Source organism: Felis catus, chromosome A3, assembly GCF_018350175.1.
Source record: "Felis catus isolate Fca126 chromosome A3, F.catus_Fca126_mat1.0, whole genome shotgun sequence".
In the NCBI taxonomy this organism is placed as follows: Eukaryota; Metazoa; Chordata; class Mammalia; order Carnivora; family Felidae; genus Felis; species Felis catus.
This window is the reverse complement of record NC_058370.1, coordinates 49,900,730-49,924,611: the sequence shown is the minus strand read 5'-3', so window position 1 is coordinate 49,924,611 and position 23,882 is coordinate 49,900,730. Positions and strand designations below refer to the sequence as shown.

At 42.0% G+C, this 23,882-nt stretch overlaps 1 protein-coding gene across 1 annotated transcript in view; it reads right to left on the bottom strand.

The window, feature by feature from the left end:
• Positions 1 to 23,640, bottom strand: part of PYGB (glycogen phosphorylase B) — a 58,772-nt gene extending 35,132 nt beyond the window's left edge. The window contains exons 1-2 of the mRNA XM_006930010.5: positions 23,283 to 23,640; positions 9,271 to 9,372 (exon numbers count right to left, since the gene is read on the bottom strand). Coding sequence (XP_006930072.1) covers positions 9,271 to 9,372; positions 23,283 to 23,525 — 345 coding nt within the window. The 5' untranslated portion in view covers positions 23,526 to 23,640. The remainder of the gene's footprint in view (positions 1 to 9,270; positions 9,373 to 23,282) is intronic.
• Between the last annotated feature and the right edge of the window lie 242 nt (positions 23,641 to 23,882).

Below are 23,882 nucleotides of genomic sequence, written 5' to 3'. Positions count from 1 at the left end.
CTTTCCAATCTAGATGCCTCTTATTTTGTTTTCTTTTCTAAATACCCCAGCTAGACCTGTCAGTATTATGTTGAGTAGAACTGGTGAGAGTAAAATCCTTGGAACAAAGCAGCAGGTTAAACACCACCTGGGAACACCATCAGTCCAATAGAGACTGCAGGACACTCTATAGGACAAACCATTTCAACAAATAAACTGGAAGGCAGAAGAATAAAAAAAGAGAAGCCTATAGATTAATAGAGACTTAAGAGACATATCAAACAAATGCAGCTAAGTTTCTGAATATACTGCTTAAAAAATTATAAGGCATTATGCTAAGTGAAATAAGTCATACAGAGAAAGACAGATACCATATGTTTTCACTCTTATGTGGATCCTGAGAAACTTAACAGAAGACCATGGCAGGGTGGGAAGGGGAAAAAAAAAAATTAGAGAGGGAGGGAGGCAAACCATAAGAGACTCTTAAAAACTGAGAATAAACTGAGGGTTGATGGGGGATAGGACGGAGGGGAAAGTGGGTGATGGGCACTGAAGAGGGCACCTGTTGGGTTGAGCACTGGGTGTTATATGGAAACCAATTTGGCAATAAATTTCATATTAAAAAATTATCAAAAAAAATTATAAGGCAGTCAACAAGTTTGTCAACTGCCTGAAAATGATGGTCAATATCTTAGGGGTCATACCGGTATGACCCTATCTTTACAGACACCTGTTGAAATGGCAATAAGTGAAATATGCTGTTTGATATTAGCTTAAATAATCTGGGAGTAGCGAGGGATGTGAGGGAAATGAGAAGTCATGAGTAGGTCTTGATGACAGGTGGAACCCAGTGATGGGTATGTGGAAGGAGTTCTTCATAGCAGTCACTCAATACTTGTACATATTTTAGATTTTCTATGATAAAAAAAAATATTTAAATGTGCCCTTGATGGCAGTCAGGAGGGAGCTGCTTCTGTTGAAATTCTAGTTTTTAGTGTAATCTGCTCCCTGGAACTAATTTCCAGCCCTGTATGATACACTGGTGGTGTGTTTCACTTTTCATATTATATTATAAATGGGGGAGGGGCCTGGGGGAGGAGGCCCACCCAAGCCCCGCATCATCATCTGATTCCCACTCAAAGCATGTGGCACCCCACTTTATGAACAGAAGGGCCCAACAACCATGTACCTAGAGACAGTAAAGCTTTGATCATCATGAAAACCTTTCAAATACAAGATTAATTAAAACTTAGAAATACCACTTTTAAGAAAAAGATGTACAACATTTAAAAAGATATATGCTACCCTTCATTTTCTAACTCCCTATAATTAACATGTGTAATTAATTACAGAGATGGCATAATTATGGCACAAACATTCCCTCAAATCTTTACTATCTGTAAGAATATATATAAAGAGAATGTTTTGAAAACTAAAACACTTCCTATAACAATAAATTCCACTGAAGACCTAGACTTTACATGTTTTGTGGTCCTTACATACGCATTCTGATGTTCATATTCAGTAAACAGAATTCAAATGACAAATTTGAAGGATAACCTCTTTTTTAGATAATTTTTTTCATTCTAATTCCAGTATAATTAACATAAGGTGTAATAGTTTCAGGTGTACAATATAGTCATTCAACAATTCCATATATCACCTGGTGCTCATCACAACAACTGCACTCCTTAATCCCCATCAACCTATTTCACCCATCTCCCGACCCACCTCCCCTCTGGAAACCAGTTTGTTCTCTACAGGTAAGACTCTGTTTCTTGGCTTCTCTCTCTCTCTTTTCCCTTTGCTTGTTTCTTAAATTCCACATATGAGTGAAATCATATGGTATTTGTATTTCTCTGACTGACTTATTTTATCAAGCATCAATAATCTCTAGCTCCACCCATGTTGTTGCAAATGGCAAGATTATTTTTTATGGCTGAATAACATTCCATTGTATATATACAATTTCACTCTTCTTTATCCATTCATCTATTGATGGACACTTAGGCTGCTTCCATAATTTGGTTATTATAAATAATGTTGCTATACACATAGGGGTACATATATCCCTTTGAATTAGTGGTTTTGTATTTTTGGGGTAAATACCCAGTAGTGTGATTGCTGGATCATAGCATAGTTCTATTTTTAATTTTTTGAGGAAGTTCCACACTGTTTTCAAGAGAGGCTGCACCAGTTTGCATTCCCACCAACAGTGCAAGAGGGTCCTTTTTCTTAGTATCCTCACCAACACCTGTTGTTTCTTGTATTTTTTGTTTTAGCCTTTCTGACAGGTGTGAGGTGATATCTCATTGTAGTTTTGATTTGCACTTCCCTGATAATGAGTAATGTTGAGCATCTTTTCATATGTCTGTTAACCATCTGATATCTTTGGAGAAATGTCTGTTCATTTCTTCTGTGTGCATTTCTAAATTGGATTATTTTTGGGGGGGGGTGTTTAGTTGTAGAAGATCTTAATATATTTTGGATACTAACCCTTTACAGGATAGGTCATTTGCAAATATCTTCTCCCATTCTATAGATTGCCTTATAGTTTTGTTGATTGCTTCCTTCACTGTGCAGAAGCTTTTTTATTTTGATGTAGTCCCAATAGTTTATTTCTGCTTTTATTTCCCTTGCCTCAGGAGACCTATCTAGAAAAATGTTGCTATGACCAATATTAGAAACTTTACTGACTAGAACTCTCTTCTAGGATTTTTGTGGTTTCAGGCCACACATCTAGGTCTTTAATCTATTTTGAATTTATTTTTGTGTATGGTGTAAGAAAGTGGTCCATTTCATTCTTTTGTATATAGTAGACCAATTTTCCTAACACCATTTAAGAGACTTTTTCTCATTTGATATTCTTTCCTGCTTTGTCAAAGATTAATCAACCATATAGTTGTGCATTCATGTATGGGTTTTCTATTCTGTTCCATTAATCTGTTTCTATTTTTGTGCCAGTACCATACTGTTTTGATCACTACAGCTTTGTAACATGGCTTGAAGTCCAGAATTGTGATGCCTCCAGCTTTGCTTTTCTTTTTCAAAGTTGCTTTGGCAATTCGGGGTCTTTAGTAGTTCATATAAATTTTAGGATTGTTTGTTCTAGCTCTGTGAAAAATGTTGTCAGTATTTTGATAGGGTTTGCATTAAATGTGTAGATTGCTTTGGGTAGTATAAACATTTTAACAATATCTGTTCTTCCAATCCATGAACACAGAATGCCTTTCCATTTCTTTGTGTCATCTTCAATTTCTTTCATAAAAAAAGTGTTTTCTAGTTTTCAGAGTACAAGTCTTTCACCTATTTGGTTAGATTTATTCCTAGGTATCTTATTATTTTGGGAGCAATTGTAAATGGGATTGTTTTCCTAATTTCTCTTTCTGCTGTTTCATTATTAGTGCATAGAAATGCAACAGATTTCTGTACACTGATTTTGTGTCTTGTGATTTTCCTGGGGTGCCTGGGCGGCTCAGTCAATTGAGCATCCAACTTTGGCTCAGGTCATGATCTCATAGTTTGTGGGTACAAGCCCCACGTCGGGTTCTGTGCTGACAGCTTGGAGCCTGGAGCCTGCTTTGGATTCTGTGTCTCATTCTCTCTCTGCCCCTCCCCAACTTGTGCTCTGTCTCTGTCTCTCAAAAATTAATAAAAATGTAAAAAAATTTTAAAAAAAGTGTTTTATAGTTTTCAGAGTACAAGTCTTTCACCTCTTTGGTTAGATTTATTCCTAGGTATCTTATTATTTGGGGGGAAATTGTAAATGGGATTGTTTTTCTAATTTCTCTTTCTGCTGTTTCATTATTAGTGCATAGAAATGCAACAGATTTCTGTACACTTGATTTTGTGTCTTGTGATTTTCCTGAATTCATTTATCAGGTCTAGTAGTTTTTTGGTGGAGTCTTTAAGGTTTTCTATATAGAGTATCATGTCATCTGCAAATAGTAAAAGTTTTACTTCTTCCTTACCAATCTGGATGCCTTTTATTTCGTTTTGCTAACAGCTCTGACTAGGACTTCCATTACCATGTTGAATAAAAGTGATGAATAAAAGTGGACATCCTTGTCTTGTTCCTGGTCTTGGGGGTGGCAGGGAGGAAGCTTTCAGTTTTTCCCCATTGAAGATGACGTTCACTGTGGATTTTCATATATGGCCTTTATTATGTTGAAGTATGTTCCCTCTAACCTTACTTTGCTGAGGGTTTTTATCATGATCGGATGTTGTGCTTTGTTTTTTTTAGTTAAAAAAAATTTTTTTAATGGTTTTTATTTTTGGGAGACAGAGTGAGACAGTGCGAGCGGGGGAGGGGCAGGGAGAGTGAGGGAGACACAGCATTGTTCAGGGCTCAATGTGGGGCTCAAACTCACGAGCCATGAGATCATGACCTGAGCCTAAGTCAGGCTCTTAACTGACTGAGCCACCCAGGCACCCCTGTACTTTGTTTTTTTCGTGATCATATGTTGTTCTTTGAAAAATGCTTTTTCTGCATCTACTGAAAGGATATGGTTTTTAATGCTTTCTCTACTGATGTGATATCTCATGTTGACTGATTTGTGAGTTTTGAACTACGCTTGTGTCCTGGGAATACCACTTGACCGTGGTGAATGATTTTTTTTTAATGTAGTATTGGACTCTGCTAGAATTTTTTTTGATGATTTTTGAATCTGTGTTCATCAGGGATACTGGCCTATAGTTCTCTTTTTATGTGGTGTCTTTATCTAGTTTGGGTATCAGGGTAATGCTGGCCTCATAGAGTAAATATGGAAGTTTCCCTTCCTCTCTATTTTTTGGAAAAGTTTGAGAAGAATAGGTATTAACTCTTCTTTAAATGTTAGGTAGAATTTGCCTGTGAAGGTATATGGTCCTGAGCTTTTGTTTGTTGGGAGTTTTTTGATTACTGATTTGATTTCTTTGCTGGTAATCGATCTATTCAAAATTTCTATTTCTTCCTGCTTTAGTTTTGGTGGATTATATGTTTGTAGGAATTTATCCATTTCTTCTAGGTTGTCCAGTTTGTGGGCATATAGTGTTTCATAATATTCTCTTACAATTGTTTGTATATCTGTGGCATTGGTTGTTATTTCTCCTCTTTCATTTGAAATTTTATTTATTTGAATCCTTTCTCTTATTTTTTGATGAGTCTGGCTAGATGTTTATCTATTTTGTTGATCTTTTCAAAGAACGAGCTGCTGGTTTCATTTATCTGTTCTGGTTTTTTAGTTTCTATATAATTTATTTCTGCTCTAATCTTTATTATTTCCTTCCTTGTGCTGGTTTTGGGTTTTGTTTGTTCTTCTTTTTCTAGCTGTTTTAGGTGCAAGGTTAGGTTTTTTTTTTGTTTTGTTTTGTTTTGTTTTTGTTTTTGATTTTTCTTGCTTCTTGAGGTAGGCCTATATTGTTATAAACTTCCTCTTAGAACCACTTTTGCTATATCCCAAAGGTTTTAGACATTGTGTTTTAATTTTCATGTACTTTTATTTCCATGTACTTTTGGATTTCTTATTTGATTTCTTTGTTAACCCACTAATTGTTCAGCAGCATGTTATCCACCCTCAAAGTATTTGTGGTTTCCAGATTTTTTTCTTATGATTTCTAGTTTCATAGTGTGGTATCAACACTACAAAAAGATGCATGGTATGACTTCAATCCTTTTGAATTTGTTGAGACTTGTTTTGTGGCTTAATATGTGATCTATTCTGGAGAATGTTCTATGTGCACCTGAAAAGAATGTGCATTCTGTTGTTTTAATATGGAACATTCTAAATATATCTGTTAAATCCACCTGGTCCTATGTGTCATTGAAAGCCATGGTTTCCTTATTGAATTTCTGTTTGGATGATCTATCCATCAATGTAACAGGGGTATTAAAGTCCTCCACTATTACTGTATTATTACCAAACAGTTCCTTTGTGTTTATTATAACAATTTTATGTATTTGGGTTCCTCCACGTTGGGTACATAAATATTTAAATTATATATTCTTATTGGATTGCCCCCTTTATTATTATATAGTGCCCTTCTTGGTCTCTTGTCACATTCTTTGGTGTGAAATCTATTTTGTCTGAAATAAATATTGCTTCTCCAGCTTCTTCTGACATCTATTTGCATGATAAATGTTTCTCCATCCCTCACTTTCAATCTGTAGGTGTGTTTAGGTTTAAAATGAGTCTCTTATAGGCAGCATATAGACTGGTCTTTTTTTTTTTTTTTTTTAAATCCATTCTGACACCCTATGTCTTTTGATTGGAACATTTAGTCCATTCACATTCAAAATCATTACTGATAGATATGTATTTATTGTCATGTTATTACTTATTTTCTGGTTGTTTCTGAAGTTTTTCTCTGACCCTTCTCTTTCTTTCATGGCTTGCTGGTTTTCTTTAGTGATATATTTGGATTTCTTGCTCTTTATTCTTTGCATATTTGTTAGTGGTTTTTGATTTGTGGTTACCATTAGGTTTATATATACCATCTTCTGCATGTAGCAGTCTATATTAAGTTGATGGTTGTTTAAGTGTCAACCAATTGTTTACTCCTCTCTTCCCTGTGTTTTAGGTATGGATTGCTTTTGTTGAGTCTGTTGGGGGTACTCTGGGCTTCCTGGATCTGGACATTGTTTCCTTCCCCAGATTAGGGAAGTCTTCAGCCATTACTTCCTCAACTAAATTTGCTGCCCCCTTGTCTATCTCTTCTGGGATCCCTATAATGTTATTGTTTGATGGAGTCATTTGTTCTAAGTCATTAATTCCTTCCTCTGCGTTTTCCAGCCTGCTGTTCATTCCATCAAGTGTTTCTCATTTCTCCTATTGAACGCTTTATCTTTCTTATGTTATTCCTTATCTCAGTGTTGATCATCTCACCAATGCCTTCCATTCTTTTCTGAAGTCCAACAAGTATCTGGACTTTAAATTCTCTATCAGGTATGTTATTTATGTCTCTCTTGCTTAGATCTCCAGCTGTGGCCTTATCTTGTTCTTTCATTTGGGATAAATTTCTCTGTCTTCTCATTTTAAGTCTCTATGCCTGTTTCTGTATGTTGGGAAAGTCAGCTACATCTCCTATTCTTGAGAGTAATGGTTTTATGAAAAAGAGGTCCTGTAGTGTCCTGCAGTGTAGTGTCCCCTATTCTCCAAAATCTGATGCTTCAGGGAGTGTCTCCAATGTGTGCTGTGTGTGCTCAACTATTGTGTTCTGGCTGCTTTATCCTTGAGACCAATCATCTGCAGAGGCCGTCTTTGTCTATTGTGGGCAATGTTTAATCCCTGGCCTGAATGTGGCAACTTTTGACTAGGTGTGCTCTGGTCAGCTTGTGAAATGAGACCTGTCTCCACCACTGCTGAAACCAAGGCCTCTCAAAACTCTCACAATGGGAGACATGGTGTAAGTAGGGGTTTGAGCCAGTCTTCTGGGGGGAAGGGACCTGCCACCCCGGGACTGAGGCAAGCATGACTGGGAGGGGCAGTTCCACCAGGATGCTGGGGGCATGACTTTGTGAAAGCAAGTTACTTAGGGAGTGATGGCACTATGCTGGTTCCCGCAAGTGGCCCTGTGCTTATACTGATGGGTAGGGGAGAGAAGCGGTGCCTGCCAGTTCCTTTGTCCTCAGAGGGGTCTCTGTAAATGCTGCCTCTCTAGAACACACTCCAAAATGAGCAAACACCCTTCCCACTGTGTGTTCCAGGTCCTCTCCAGATTGTTGTGTCCACACAGTATATCTAAAGGTATTTGCCTGCCTTTTCTCCAAGAGCAAGCCAATGCCTCTGGGTTCTATCCCAGCCAAGCCTGTTGAACTTTAAAATTCCAGCCTTTAAGGGGTGCCTGGATGGCTCAGTTAGTTAAGCATCCTATTCTTGGTTTGGCTCAAGTCATGATCTCACAGTTCATGAGTTCAAGCTCTGTGTCAGGCTCTATGTTGGGCCCTACACTGACAGCGAAGAGCCTGCTTGGGATTATCTCTCTCCCTCTTCTTTGCTCCACCACTCAAGAAAATCAATTAAAAAAACAAAACAAACAAAAGCCCTCCAGCCTTTAAGCCCCACTGGTCACAAGAAATCATGAAACTGAACCTCTCTCACTTTCCAAGTCAACTGCTATGGAGATTTATCTATCCCATGCACTCCCCTGTGTGCTAGTCTATCTCTTGCCCTTCTCTGCAACAGTGGCTCCCTCCCCCACCACAGTGGGCACGATCTGATCCATTTCTTTCCCAAACTATGTCTCCGTACTTCCTACCTTCTTCGATGTGGCCTCTTCTCTCCCTTTAGTTGTGGAGTTTGTTGTGTCATTCTTCAGGTCGATTTCTGGAGTACTTAGGGTGGTTTGATAGTTATCTAGTTGTGTTTGTGGGACGAGGCAAGCCTAGGGTCCTCCTACTCCAACATCATCATCCCTTCCAGTCTCTCCTTAGATAATTTTGAACATACAATTTCCATTTTGGGGAGTCCAATCTTTTTCCAAATTTTTATTGTACCATGCCTGAGACCCATGTGAGGTCCCCACCATGCTGCTACCAACAGGGCCCCCAGAGTGCCTCCCACCCTAAACTGAACCAAAGCAAAGGCAGTGGAAGGTGCTGGGGGAGGGAAGACTCTGGTGAAGACCCTGCTATGTACGTGCAGAAGGGCAGAAGTGCTACATATTCACACCCTACAAATTGTACACTGAGTGTCCAGTAAGGGAGGAAGATGGGTGTCCAGGGAGGTGGGTAGAGAGCAGAAAACAGACAGGACGGATTTCAGCTCTGCTCTAAAACCACAAATGAACTGTGTACGGAGTTAGCCTCCAAGTGAATAAGTGTTCATTAAGACCCCTTAAGCAAAGACAGTTTTTATTCCGACTGGGGAGAAGGGGCAATTTTATACCTAGAGAGTAAGATGAGCACAAAAAGTTGCCTGGGGTGGGAGAGGAGCCCAGAGGTGGGTTACTAGTTCAGTAAGGCAAGAATGAAATGGACAATACCAAGCATTTCTGCCCTGGGGTAAATCTGCCCCTGGGGCGGGTGTGAGGAGTACAATGGCTCCTAGAAGCCTTGAAACCTTAGCACCACAATGAAAAGCCATGCTTGCACTCCCATGTATTAGTTTCCCATCCAATCCTTACTTTTTCCCCTTGAGAAAGAGTGTCACCCACCAACCTATTCTCCCCCATGTAGGACAGACTATGCTGTAAGTCACTACCAGCCCCAGATGGCAGCAAATCTCAACATCAGTGCTCACCTCTGTGGGGCCTGGATTAAAACTCAGTGTGCTGCAAGAGGCTACCCACCAGCCCAGCCCCAAAGCACTGTACCTGATAAATGGCTTCATCACAAGCATTCTGAAGGCCCAGGTTCACCATTGTGTTCTGCAGTGTGCGGCCCATGTAGAATTCCAGGGAAAGATAATAGATGCGCTGAGGAGACAAAAGAAAGAATCTTAGATTTCTTTTCCATCCTGACACATGAGGAAGATTAGGGTGATGGGCAGATTCGTAAAGGCACCTACTTAGGGGTCTCATTTAGGCTACCCACAATCCCCCCTAAATGGGCTCACTCCCTTTGCCGAGTCTTGGCCAAACTCAGCTTTCCAAAGGCAGCACGCCCAGGACCCTTCTATAGCAAAACTCTGCTCATTGCCCTTCTGGATATAAGCTGGCCTCCCGAGATGGGAGGAGGCAGGGCAGGGCAGTGGTAGGGAACAAGGCTCCCAGAATGGATAGAGCCAGCTCTGAACTTAGCTTGGCCTCTTCCCCACCATGAGCCCTTGAGCAAGTGACCTCTTCAAATCTCTAACACAGGATGAAACAACTTGGGGGGGGGGGGCGCGCGGGGGGGGGGGAATATTTTCAAGTATTAACAGCTTTTAACACCCATGTTAAGTACTCGGTAAACACCACACAGTCAACACAACTGGATGGATGGATGGATGGATGGACGGACGGACACAAGTCAGGAAAGTTTCTACTGCCTATTGGCTGGCTCTGGGGGATTGGAATATGTGACTTTCTATGTAAACAAAGAGGATGACCACCCACACTCACTGGGAGCTGAGTTGGGTTCTAAGCCCTTCCCATGCATGGTACCATTTACTCCTCATAAACCACCCAGTGGGGCCACTGGGTGGCAGTGGCAGAGCCACAATCTGGCCCTCAGAGTCTTGCTTTTATACAGGACTCCATGCTGCTTCCTGCCATCAAAAGTAAGGTCTGGAAAAATAAATGGGGAAGAAGGGAGAAATATTCCTCACAGATAAATTCCAATGAATGCATGCAGATGGAACGAGCGAAACAGAAAATCAGCATGAGAACAGCACAGTGTAATTGCTGCAGACAACAGCCACAGCTGAACTCTGAAGCCAGCTGGCACAGCTTTACTATCTGCACAGCCTCTAATATCTCCCCCAAAGTATATACTCATTACCATGTGGTTTTAACAAATGTCAAAAAATTCTCTGATATTCTTCACTCCAGCAGGTGGTGCTCAATCCCCTCCCCCTTGAAGGTGAGTTGGCTGAGGTGAGTCTGGGAGGGAACCTGTAACTTCACAGGGGAAGAACCTGCTGACACCACCTTCCCCTGGTGACAAGGTTATCATCACCAGTGATGGGTTGTGATGATGCGCTGTGATGAGAAGGGGGCTCCATGGCTTGAGGTATTCTTTCTAAGCTCGATAACCCACACTAATTTGGAGAAAACCTTGTATGGGCACCAACTAAGGGTTGTTTTATGAACTCCCTGGCCAGTATTCATCAGATTGTCCAATGTTGTGAAAGATGAGGAAAGACCAACCACCATCGCCAATGGGAGGAGATTAAGGAGACATAATAACTAGAGGGCCCTGGATTTGGTCCAGGGACAGACAATACTAGAGGAAAAACTGGTTAAAAATGTGAAGAAAGTGCTGAGCCAGTGCTAGCTTACTTTGATAACTGTGTTGTGGTCATGCAAGATACTAATATTAGGGGAAACTGAGGGAGGGCTACATGGTACTCCATACTGTGTTTGTGGCCCCCTGCAAATCTAATGTTGCTCCTAAAGGAAAAGTTAAAAAAACAAAACCAAGCCTTGAAAAAGGGTGTGTCATGAGTGTGTACACATGCATAATGATGAGAATGTGTGTCTTGGATTCAGATGTGAGTCCATGGAAAAGTACTGACTGTACTATGGTTTTATCTTTCCTGCAGGTTAAAATGTTCAAAATACAATTTAAAAAAATCAATTTCCCTACTGTTGCAGAATGCAGAGAGAGAATTCACTTTCCACAGACTGAAGAGAAGGCTTGTCAGGGCTTTACTGGAATGCCCACATAGGGTCACCTACCTGAGTGGCTTTGAGACCCACGTTCCATGCAGTGACTCTCTTAAAGTGTCTTTTTTATACTATGTTTAGATTTCTGAACAGCAGCTGACTAGAAACCTTTTGAAAAAACTCTGTGGCCATGGGCCATCCACTTGCTGTTTCAGCAGTGTTGCTCTCTGGGCTTTTATAGCTGCATTTATACCATTACTTCACATTTTACTCCTCAGAACCATAAAACAGCCATAGAGGGTGAGCCAGGAAGAAAGGGGTTCCACATTTGCAAAATATACAGGCAAAGGAACTAAGATAATGGAGAGACATCCCATGTCAGTGGACTGCAAGGCTTAACAGTGTTAAGATGGCAAAATTTCCAAAATGGATCAACATATTCAACACAATCCCTGTCAGAATTCCAGCTGCTTCCTTGCAGACTGACAAACTAATTCATTAGGTGGATTAGGTGGATCCATAAGACGGAAATGTGAGGGATCTGGACAAGTCAAAACAATCTTGAAAAAGAAGGACAAAGTTGGAGGACTCACACTTTCTAATCTCAAAGCTTATTACAAAACTATAGTCAGCAAGACTGTGTGGTACTGGCAGAAGTATGGACACACAGAGCAATGAAATATAGGGTCCAAAAATCAACCCTCAAATTTATGGTCAACTGGTATTCAACAACCATGCCCAGATCATTTAGTCAGAAGAACAATCTCTTTAACAAATGGTGCTGGGACAACTGGATATCCACATGCAAAAGAATAAAGCTGGACCTCTACCTCACACCACATACAAACATTAATTGAAAGAACATCAAAGATCTAAATGCAAGAGTCAAAACCATACAATTTTAAGAAAACAGAAGTAAATCTTCATGACCTTGGATTAGGCAATGGTTTCTTTTGTATGACATCAAAAGCACAAGTAAGAAAAAAACATAAATTAGACTTCACTGAAGTTAAAAACTTTTGATAACATGAAGAAAATTAAAAGATAACCCATAGAATGGGAGAGAATATTTGCTAATCATATAATTGATGAGAGAAGCTGTACATAGAACACACGTACAACTTAATAATAAAAAGACAAGTTGGTGGGGGGGGTGCCTGGGTGGCTCAGTTGGTTAAGCTTCCAACTTCAGCTCAGGTCACAATCTCATGGTTTGTGAGTTGGAGCCCCACATTGGGCTCTGTGCTGACAGCTCAGAGCCTGGAGTCTGCTTGCAATTCTGTGTTCCCTCTCTCTCTGCTCCTCCCCCACTTGCACTCTTTCTCTCTCTCAAAAATAAATAAACATTAAAAAAAAAAAAAAGACAAGGTGGTTGGGCAAAGGATCTGAACAGACATTTTGGTAAAGAAAATACACAGTGCCAACAGGCACATGAAAAGATGCCCAACATCACCCTCATCAGGGAAATGCAAATCAAAACCACAATGAAATATCAATTCACATCCACTATAGGATGGCTATAATCAAAAAGTTATCAGATGAAAACAAATGTTAGAAAAAATTTGAAAAAAATCAGAGTCTTCATACATGGGGTATGAAGGGTGGGCTGTAAAATGGTGCAGTGGCTTTGGAAATCAGTCTGGTAGGTCCTCAAAAAGTCAAAAGGGATTAGCATGTGGTCCAGCAGTTCTCCTCCAAGGCATGTATCCAGAAGAAACAAAACCTATGTCTATGCAAAAACTTGTATGTCAGAGGACAGAAACTACTCAAATGCTCATCAATTGGTGAATGAATAAATAAAATGTGGTATATTCATATCATGGAATATTATTCAGCCATAAAAAGGAATCAAGTACCAATACATGCTACAACAAACAAGAACCTACAAAGCATTACACTAGATGAAAGGAGCCAGTCACAAAGGACCGTATATTGTATCATTCCATTTATAAAATATAGGCAAACTTAAAGAAACAGAGAGTAGATTTATGGTTCCCTAATAAGTAGGGAGGGGTATAGGAAGTTTACGGTGGGTGACAGCTAAAAGCTGTGGGGTTTCTTTCTGGAGTAATGAAAATGTTCTAAAATTGACTGTGGTGATCATGGCCCAACTCTGTGACTATACCAAAGCCAATGAATTGAGCACTTTTAATGGGTGAATTGCATACTATTTGAATTTTATCTTAAAGCTGTTACCAAAAAATATAAAATAGTAAAAATAATGCACAAAATTTTATAAATGTTGTACATTAAGTAGAATACTTGCAGTTGTAAAAATGGTGGAACAAAAATGCCTCTGCCCACTTCTCCTGAAAACTCACTGATGGAAAGTCAGGACAGGTAGAACTAAATTGGAAAACTGACCCTTGTACCTCTTCACCACCAAGCTGCAGGGTAGGGACACGGTGATTGTTCACTGCTGGTCTCTGCTTTTCTGAAGTCGAGGAAAGGATAAAGTACTTTACACTCATATGCACGCATGCAAACACACACACATGCACACCTACGGATGCACATACTTGTGTGCACAGCCATACATGTGTGCGCTTACATGCACTCACACACATGCAATCACACCTGTACACAATTCATTAATTTGCACATGTGCACTCACATGCACATGCTCACATGTGTGTACACACACAGACACATGCACACACTCATAAATCTGGGACCCAAGGAAGAGCTGCTCACTCCAGGCTGCACACACCAGGCCCTTGCCCCATTATCCAGCTGCAAAAAGCTGGTTCAGGAAGAATTCCTTCTACTCAAGGAGATGGAACTCAGGATCTACATCCTGAAATCTAAAACAGGAAAAAAGAACAGGAAACAAAAGGGGTAAAGAACACTAGCATTTACCATGGAGCAAATACAATTTGCTAATACAGACTAATCGGAGACATCAAGAAACACCAATAAAGTAACAAAAGAACCGCACCAGGCACAGGAAAGTAAAATAAAAAAGAGATAAAACTACTACAGAAATGGAGGCACCACTGAATGCAAAACAAAGGGAAAGATGGAAATAAAAACCTGGCTGGAAAAGCGGACAAAATGGGGAAAAAGCATGAAAAGGATTGGAGAGGAAAATATCCATATGGAAGACAAAGAATAGCTAACATCAGCAAAATTAGCGTCCCTGAGAAAAGAAACTGAATAAAACATTAAAAACATTTTTGGGGTGACTGAGTGGCTCAGTCATTTAAGCATCAGACTTCAGGTCTGGTCATGATCTCACAGTTTGTGAGTTGGAGCCCCCCATCTTGGGAGACTGCTTGGAGGACTCTCTCTCTCTCTCTCTCTCTCTCTCTCTCTCTCTCTCTCTCTCTCTCTCTCAAAATAAATAAATAAACTTAAAAAAATAAAAACATTTTTTTTCAGTATATAACTGAAGAAAACTTTCTATACATAAATCTATGCATACATACATACAAAGAACATACATACATACTAATAAAATCCATGGCAAGTTCAGTCTTTGACAGACTTTTCTTTTTCAATCATTTGAATGTATGGCTTCTCAGTTACTGCCCAGATTCCAATGCCCTTTAAATCACAAACATGGCAACGCAGTGAGTGAATCTACAGCCACTCTGAGTACAGCTGCTGTCATTACTGCTCATGGCCCATTGCTTCTTCCTGGACGCTATTTACTCTGCACTTGAACTGAGTTATTGTCATATGGGGTTTCCATAGCACTATGCTGCCCCTCCCTCCACACAGGGCTTAGTAACCACTGAGAACACACTGAGCCCAACAAAATCCAGCTGTATGAGAAGAGTGTGAGTGAAGGTTCCAAGCACAATCATGCCCTTTTCCTATGTACACAAGAAGGCTCACTTCTCCCCCACATACCTACTTCTGGGGTTCTCCCTGGAGAGGTTTTATGACAAGTTGGAAACTCAGGAATATGATCAAAATGTTTTCATGTTGCCTTTAACTGGAACCATGTATTTTTAAAGCTGTAGTTTGATCTCTGCTAAAGTTTCTAATTTTTAACTAGCACTATGAAAAGAGTTTGACTATCTTTGTTTGTGTAAGGCATAAAATGTTGGACCTTGTCTTAAGATCTTTCAGTCTTGGGGCACCTGGGTGGCTCAGCTGGTTAAGCATCTGACTTCAACTCAGGTCACAATCTCACAGTTCATGAATTTGAGTCCTGCATTGGGTGAGTGCAAACCTTGCTTTGGGCTCAACACTCTCCATTCCTCTCTCTCTCTCTCTCTCTCTCTCTGCCCCTCATGGTATTCTCTCTCTCTCTCTCTCCCTCTCTGCCCCTCCCTCACTCACACACACACTCTCTCTCTCATAAATAAATAAATAAATAAATAAATAAGTTACAAAATGATATTTAAAAAAAAAAAAGATCTTCCAGTCTTTAATTTTCCTTCCAAGTTGAGCACAGATGTCAAGGGCTCAGCAGCTTATTTAATTCTGCTAATAGTTCCAGGCAGCCTCCCAATGCACCTCTGCATATGAGGGGAGCAGAAGTGGCAGCATCAGGGCTCCCTTGGACAGCACCCACCCAAAGACTGGCCATAGTCAGCTCTAGGTTAGGCACTGCTGCACACCCACCCAGCCAGAGCCCTGCACTCTGACCTGTGTCTGTTGTTGCTGTGTGATTTGTTCCAAGAATTTTTATAGTTTCCTCAAATGTGTTGAATTTGTTTTCCTCAGTTTCCTTAAGATGGTTTAGAGTAAAACTAAACTGAAGAAGGCTTGCCAGAGGGGCCGCCCAAGGAGATGCACACACTTTTGAACCATGCACGCTGGGGTCCAATCCTGGTTCCTGGCCTGGCCAGCAGGGTGGCCTGGATCCTTTCACCTCTCTGAGAAATACCATGTCTAGTTTGGGGTTTAACACAGGGCTAGCTGTGGACTCAGGCAATGTTGGTCCCCTTGCTGGGCCAGATTTTCAGGGAGAGTGATGGAACCTAATTAACAGGGTGGCAATTCTGGACTGAACCAACTGAGGGCACAGGATTGGTGCAAGAAAAAGCACAGGGGGCTCACCAGCAAAGGGCCAGCTCCTCAGTGTCCCCAAACTCTGCTGCTACTGCAGGCCCAAGGCCAACCCAGGCTTTGCCCAGTCTCTTTCCGTCCCTCTCACCCCACCCCCGGCCTCTCCCACCACCATCTGTGCAACTGTGGACAGGGTCTCCCAAATCAAGGAACTCTGGCCAAAGAAACTGACACTCCCCTCCTTCAGCATGAGAGCAACAAGGACCCCTTAAACCCTCTACAGCAGTTCTGGGGACCTGTGGCCTGGCGTGTGAACTGGGCTGCTGACCTTTCTTGCATGGTCCCTTCTTGCAATATGACTGTTAACACATGTTAAGAGGCTTAGAGGCAGCCTTAAATTTTTTTAATTGGGTTTACTACATGCAAAGTCTACACCAAAAGCATCACAGAAAAGCACAAAAGAAACTCTTTCCTCAAAATGAAGAGATGAAAAGATGACCAACGCAAATACACAACATAGTAGTCTTCTCCTAAGACATCTTAGGAGTTAAGGAACTCGAATTGTGGAGCTGGAGCTTAAAAGCAACAGGTAGAGCCTCATTTTGCTCTTTATACAATGGAGATTCATGAACAGAACTGGACTTTCAGAGACCTCCAATTTCTCTTCCCTCTCTAAAAAGGCTATTTAGAGTCTTTGTTTAACAGAAAGTGCTGAACACTCTGCAGGAAAAGAAAAGAAAGAACTCCAGCACTCAGGGCAACAAAACACAGACTGATGCAACTGTTTTCATCAAGAGAAGAACCTGTTTCTACAGGTGGATCTGGCCAGTGACGTGTCATCCTGTGCCCAGGAAAAGGCAGCAACACTCCCCCTGTCTATCAGATTCTATGTTATGTCTTAACGTGCCAGCCATCTCGATGTGACTGAGCAGGCACAGTGGCGCCCACAGACTACCAGCTCCCTGCCAGACAGAGCTGGCCTGGACAGGACACAGGAACAGAGACCACTGGCCCAACATAGGGCCAGTTCTGGTGAGCTCCCCAGCCTCGCCAAAGGCACCAGGGCAGCCCTGCCCTTGCCAGCCTAGTGAGGGGACTGCTAGGGGGCATCAGCCTTCTCACCTGCTAGGCAGCTGAGGCTCCTCCTTGTCTTCACTGGCCATCCTGCTTCACACCCATTCTGCTGTGTCTGAGGGGCTTTTTGGAGGGTCGCACCGACAACAGCTTTATGAAACCACTAATATGTTTGCCGTAAGGATGCTGAACACTTTCTACCACATCTCTTATACTCCCAACCTATGGAGCCACATTCAAGCATGTTCTTTTAGAATTAAGTGACAGGGAAATTTGGCTTCTGGTGAGTAACTGGCAGAAATTCCGTGGATCACGGATTTCCTTTTTTACTTTAGGTACTGGTACCTAGGACTAGAACACAGGCCTGTTTGCTCAAAGTCAATTTGGAAAATGTAAAATATAATAAAATAATAGAATTTGAGAACTTATAGGGATCACAGAGATCACTCAGCTCTTCAGGGAACAAATTTATTTTGCACTCCATGATATAACTTTTTTTATAATCCTCTGCCTCCTGCCTTCCATGTTGTTAAGCTCTACAAAATGTCTCCTCACTCCCATCCCCGAGCCAATCACAGAAGTCTTATCACTGCCAGAGAAGCCAGAGCCTAATCAATTTATGTTAAGTGACCTGGACTGTGTCAAAGTATATTTATAACTAGTGTGGTACTAGTAAGCATTTTCACCCTGAGCTTCTTTCACCTTTCATTTTAAATGATGTTTCATGGCCAAGAAGACACTCAGCTAGAACTGAAATCACATATAATTCCTAATCCCAGAGATCCTGTCAAAGGAGTTAACCAAACTCTTCTGTGGTCTGATTACCTTGCTAACTTTGTGTTCATGCCTCTTCCCTTTACCATGTCCTAAGAACACCATTCTGTATAAGGTAGAAGACAAGCCAGCTATTGTCTGTTGATTACTTGTTTCATGTCTCAGAATGTGCAGGTTTCTAAATGGCTTAAAGCTCTGGTCTGTTTAATGAAAAATTAGGCATAATCCGAAAAGACATAAAGTTCTCTCAATTTTCTTATTTGTATTTCTTATTAGTTGGGCAACTGGCAGAGCTATATGAGATCTGCAGGTGACAGCACCATGTCAATGTGCATGTCCTAGGTTTAATTGTTCACAGTGTTTGTCTAAGAGAGTCTCCCTGATTTTTGGAAGTACACACTCAAATTTTTAAGCGTAAAGGAGCATCAAGTCTGCAATTTACTTTCAAACGGTTCAGAGAAAAATGTACAAATATGTATAGAAAGGGACAAATGTGTTAAAATGTTTAATGCTTGGGGAATCTGCATGAAGAATGGGAATTTATTGTATTATTCCTGCAATATTTAAAAGTCTGAAGTCATATAAAATACAATTTTGTAAAAACTCATTTAAAAAGGGCTGGGGGGCACCTGGAGGTTGAGTCAGTTAAGCATACGACTTCAGCTCAGGTCATGATCTCACAGTTCATGAGTTCAAGTCCTGCATCAGGCTCTGCACTGATAGCTTGAAGCCTGGAGGTTGTGCTTCAGATTCTGTGTCAGCCTCTCTCTCTGCCCCTCACCCACTCACACTTTATCTCTCTCTCAAAAATAGATAAACATTGGGAGAAAAAAAAAAGGCTAGGATTCAAATGCGAGGTCAGTTATGATTATTTCATAAAAATACAAAGGGTCCCTGCAGCCTCCATGGCACCTGGGTATTAGAGATCTCCAGAGAAACAGAATCAACAGGATATGTATATACAGATTTATTTTAAGTAACTGGCTCACACAGTTGTGGAGGTCTGAGACTAAAATCTCATGATTTTCAGGCTGGCAAGCTGGAGATACAAGGAGGAGTTGCATTTGGAGTCCCAAAGCAGTCTGCTGGCATAATCCCTTCCCGCTGAGGAGGGATGATGTGGGGGGTGGGGTAATCAGTCTTTGTTCTATTAAGGTCTTAACTGACTGGAGGCCCACCCACATTGTGGAGGGTGATCTGCTTCACTCAAAGTCCACTAATTTAAATGTTAATCTCGTCTAAAAAACACCTTCACAGAAACATCTAGAATAGTATTTGATCAAATATCTGGGCACTGTGGCCCAGCCAAGTTGATGCAGTAAATAAACCATCACAGCCCTTGAGAGGCCAAACTGTCTACTATGAAAAATCATGGCTCACACTCTGAGAGGCTCCTTAATCTCATAAAGTGATGGTTTAACCTTACCTTCCACTTGTGGAGCTGTCAGGTTAATCAGCAACACAAAACATCTGTCCCTTGTCAAGCTTCTAGCCAGGGAAAATAATTGAGCTATCTGGTGTCAGGGAAGCTTGCCCATGGGATACAAGGTCAACTTCACAAGACAAGTGGAAACATATCAAAACTCGGTGTGTTAAAAAGACTCCGGTGGCTGGTCTCACCACTAATTAAAACAAAATCTTGTAAGTCGGGGCTGTGGGCAGACAAGGCTGCAAAAACACTGCTCTAGATCTTCTTCCTTTAACTCCAGGGTCCAGCCAAACAGTAAGATTAATTGTATTCATTATGATTATCTTATTTGAAATATTTAAGACTGCAGTTTGGGCCCCATGGTGGTAGTGGTGCACTATTATTTTCCTTAATCTACTATTGTGGCTATGCCATGAGTTTACAGGAAAGAGCCATAGTAAACAGACTATCCCATCCATTATAGGGATGCAGTAGGCCAGCTGTCCACATTGTGTATTATCCACTTTAAAGTTCCACAGAAGATATCTCACACCTGCCCATTCTAGAAGTTATCACAGAGATCCCATGACTCCCATAAGTAGACATGAGCTGCCATTTGCTCTGGTTGCCAGAACTTATGTCTGCACTTTGTGTCCTGACATCGTCCTTGAATGCAACCTGTTTCCCTACTCTTATTCCTTGGCTCCAACTTTCTCTTTGAGGTCTTCAATTAATCTGAACCTTCTGTGTCATGCCTTGCTTAGGCATTCTTCAATTCTTTTTGGATAGAGATGGAATGTCAGCATAAAATGGAAACATTTTATAAGCAAACACAAAGCCACAACTTTTTAGAATGGCAAAGAACCTCAGAAATGAACTACCTCCCTCCACCCCTGTCAATTTTAAGATGAAAATACTGAGGCCAAGAAAGGTTAAGAAATCCAGCCAAGTCCAAGGTCTTATAAACTGCATAGTAAAGCTAGGACTAAAAGGAGCTTGGACTCATATGAGCCATCCCTCACCATCCATCTCTTCTCTTTTTTTTTTTTTTTTTTTTTTTTCTTTCCATCCATCTCTTTTCTATTCCTGAATTCAGAGTGGAGTTCCAGCTCTGGAGTTTTATCCCAGACTCCTCACCTTGCCATCACTTCAGAGAATCCTTGAACCATCTTTAGAACTAAGTGCTACCTCCTGCCAAACACCAACCTCTCAATTTTAGGTTTTTTTGTTTTTGTTTTTGTTTTTGTTTTTTTTACTTGATTTGCCAGGCCAGTTGCCTGAAAAATCTTTCCCTGAGCATTTGCGTTTCATTTGTTTCTGCTATTACCAAAAACAGAAGGCCAAAAAGGGTTCTGAAACAAGAGGTACAGCATGATACTATTTTTGTAATAAAAACAGCGTTTCTACCAAGGTAGAAAAAAAGATGTAGAACACAAATGTTTATTTTACTAGGTGTTGCGATTACAGTTAATTTTTTCCTTCTGGCTTTTCTGTTTTCCAATTTTTCTTCCAATAATCATACGAACTTCCATAATTGTTTGAAAGACAAAAAGTCAAGTAAAAGCACACTAATGTATTAAATATAGATCATCTGGCTCCCCCAGTCAGAATGCAGTGGGACAAATTCCTGAGGTCATACCCAAGCTGGGGTGAAGCTCTGCAGGATTTTTATTGGGAGCCTACCTCCTGTCAGGCTTGGACCCTTGTGGGGCTTATTTCTGGTCCATTACAAGCAAAATAACACTTCTGCAGAAAAAGGAGAGAAGCTTATTTTTCAACATGAATTAGCCAGACTGAAACACTTAAATTCCAATTTTCCATTTTAAAATGGCCTTCCTATCCAGAACAGGCAAACAACTTTCCACTTACAGGCTGTGTGGTTTGTAAAGAAATTTTCTCTAGACAGAAAATTTTCCGCCTGTAGCCACCACAGCAGGCAATCAAAACTCAGACCTTTCAATGACGATCAGGAAACCAGTTTTGTTAGAAGTATTAATTCTGTTCAGGAAAGGTCATTTCCATAATCCCTGAGCTCATCACTGTTCTTTTCAGGATCTAATTATACATAAACACTCTAAGAGGAATCCCAAGGTGTTGAGGTGTGTTCTGGTCCAGAGAAATGTCCTTGAATGTGCATGCAAAGCTGTACCCTTGTCGTCCACTTACACTGACAACAACACCGATGTTGCAAATCAGAGCTCTGCCATCAGCAGGGAATTCTGGGGGAGCCACAGCCTCTTGGCCAGTTTCCCTGGCAAAGACATCCTAAGACCTTGTTCTAAAAACCTGTTTTAGCCACTTGGTGCCACTTCTATGTTGTCTTGCATACTAAATGTGAAGAAGCCTGACTGGTATTCTAACAACTCTGTCCTTGTTACCATCTCTGTTTTAGAAAAAAGAGTGCTCCACAGTAAGTATGGAAAAGCAATGATCTCACTCTTAACAACTATTAAACATTTTTTAATGCCTCATGAAAATACTCTAAAATAATATCAACAAAGCAACTATACAGTGCCTATATGGATACTGCAAAACAAATCTTTGCAAACTGGCTTCAGGCCTGCAAGTGTATCCTTTCTTCAGGAGTCATTCTACCTTAGTATAGTAGAAAGGACAAAATTCTCTGTGGTCAAGAGCAAGTAAAAACACCCGAACAAACTGGCAGTAGGTGGATGGCCAAGACTATGACAGGCCTATCCAACTACCAATGATACTTACTAACTTGGAAAGCTGTTGAAAAAGTTACAAATGTCAATGAATGAAACAGAAAAATCACAAAGTTGTATACGCAATATACTTTTTAAAATGTGTACCTATATTTAAGAATAGAAAATGATCTGAAAGGACATACACCTTCATTTTAATATGGTTGAGAGTAATGGAGTCACATCAGTGACTTTGTGTGTATTTAGTATTTTTCTGCCATAAACATAAATTTCTGCAAAATATGAAAAGTAACAACCTCCGTGATTACTTAATCTCCATGAACTTTAACCCAACAATGTTCTTCAAGAGAGGTGTGGAAACCCCAAAGACAGAGACTTCTTTGAGGGCTTCTTCTGAGCTCCTGACCCCTGCTTTAACAGGCATCCTCAATGATTTTCTTCCGATCAATGCCTAGCCAAAAAAAAGCCCACAATCCCCTGCAGATGACTGAGCTCACCCCCTTCCAACACAAAACCGCCCAGGCCCGGTTCCAGTCTCCTTTTCTCTCACACTCTGCTGCAAAAAAAATCCCCAAAAGGTGGGGGGCGGAGTCAGGGGAGGAGGAAGCACCGACTCTGCAGCCATCACAGAAGCACACGGCTAGAAACAGGCTGGAAAATTCCGCCAGGACTCCAGGGCTCAGGAGACGGCGGGGAACAGGAGACCCCTGCAAGACCGAGCTCCTTGCGCAAAAGGACTGTGGACTGGGGCCTAAACAGAGGAAGAGGAGGCTAGGCGCCCCGGGGCCCCGAGTGTAGACAATACCCTACACTGTCTGCCGTAGAGGACAGCCCGGATCCGCTTTGAGCCCGGGGTGGTAGGGTGGTAAGTACTGGGCCAGGTCTGTGTAAAGCTGGCTGACCGCCCCAGGGGAAGGCGGTGGGGGAGACATGACCCCAGCCAAAGCTATTCTCACCGGCGTGGACCACCGATGGGCTGCGGGTGCACACAGAGGGTGGCCGTGCTCAATTTAAAGACACTCCGCCAACACAGGCCCTACGTGCGTCTTTCTGGGAGAGGTGCATCGCTCTGCTGTCTCTTCCCAGGGGCCCCGGCACAAGGGCTGCCCTTTTCCGGGGTGGGGCAGCAGGCACGGCAGGACGAGCGCAGTGACCCTGGGCAGGCGACCCCGGCCTCCCTCGGGCCGCCTCACCTTGGGGTCGCGCTCGTAGTAGTGCTGCTGCGTGCGGATCCAGCGGCCCACCAGGTGGTCGCGCACCGTGTGAGCCAGCGCGAAGAAGTAGTCGCGGGGCGTGGCCACATTGCGGTCCTTGACCAGTGTGAAGTGCAGGTGCCGATTGAAGCTCTTCCGCACCTCGGCCACGTCTCCCAGCCCCGCAATGCCGCGCACACTGATTTGCTTCCGCTTCTCGCTGTCAGTCAGCGGCTTCGCCATCGCGCGGTGGAGGAAGACGAGAGGCAGAGCAGGGAAGACAACGCCAACACCGAGGATGCTGCGGCGGCTCTGGCGCCCGTCACTGCGGCGCCGTAGGGCTGGCACGGGCCGCGCCTGCGCGCTGCGTCGGGGCGGGAACTCCTGAGAGCAGGGGCGGGGCCGCAGGGGGGAAGGGCCGGTCTTCGGGGGCGGGGCCTCCGAGAGACTGGGGGCGGTCACCGGGGACGGGGCCTCCGGAGAGGTAGGGCAGGGCAGCGGGCAAAGGCTTTAAGTCCTTGGACGTTGGCAGGGGCGTGCCTTTTTGTAGGTGTGGAAGATGAAGTGACCTGCCCAGGCCAACCAATAGCGGGGGTCTGT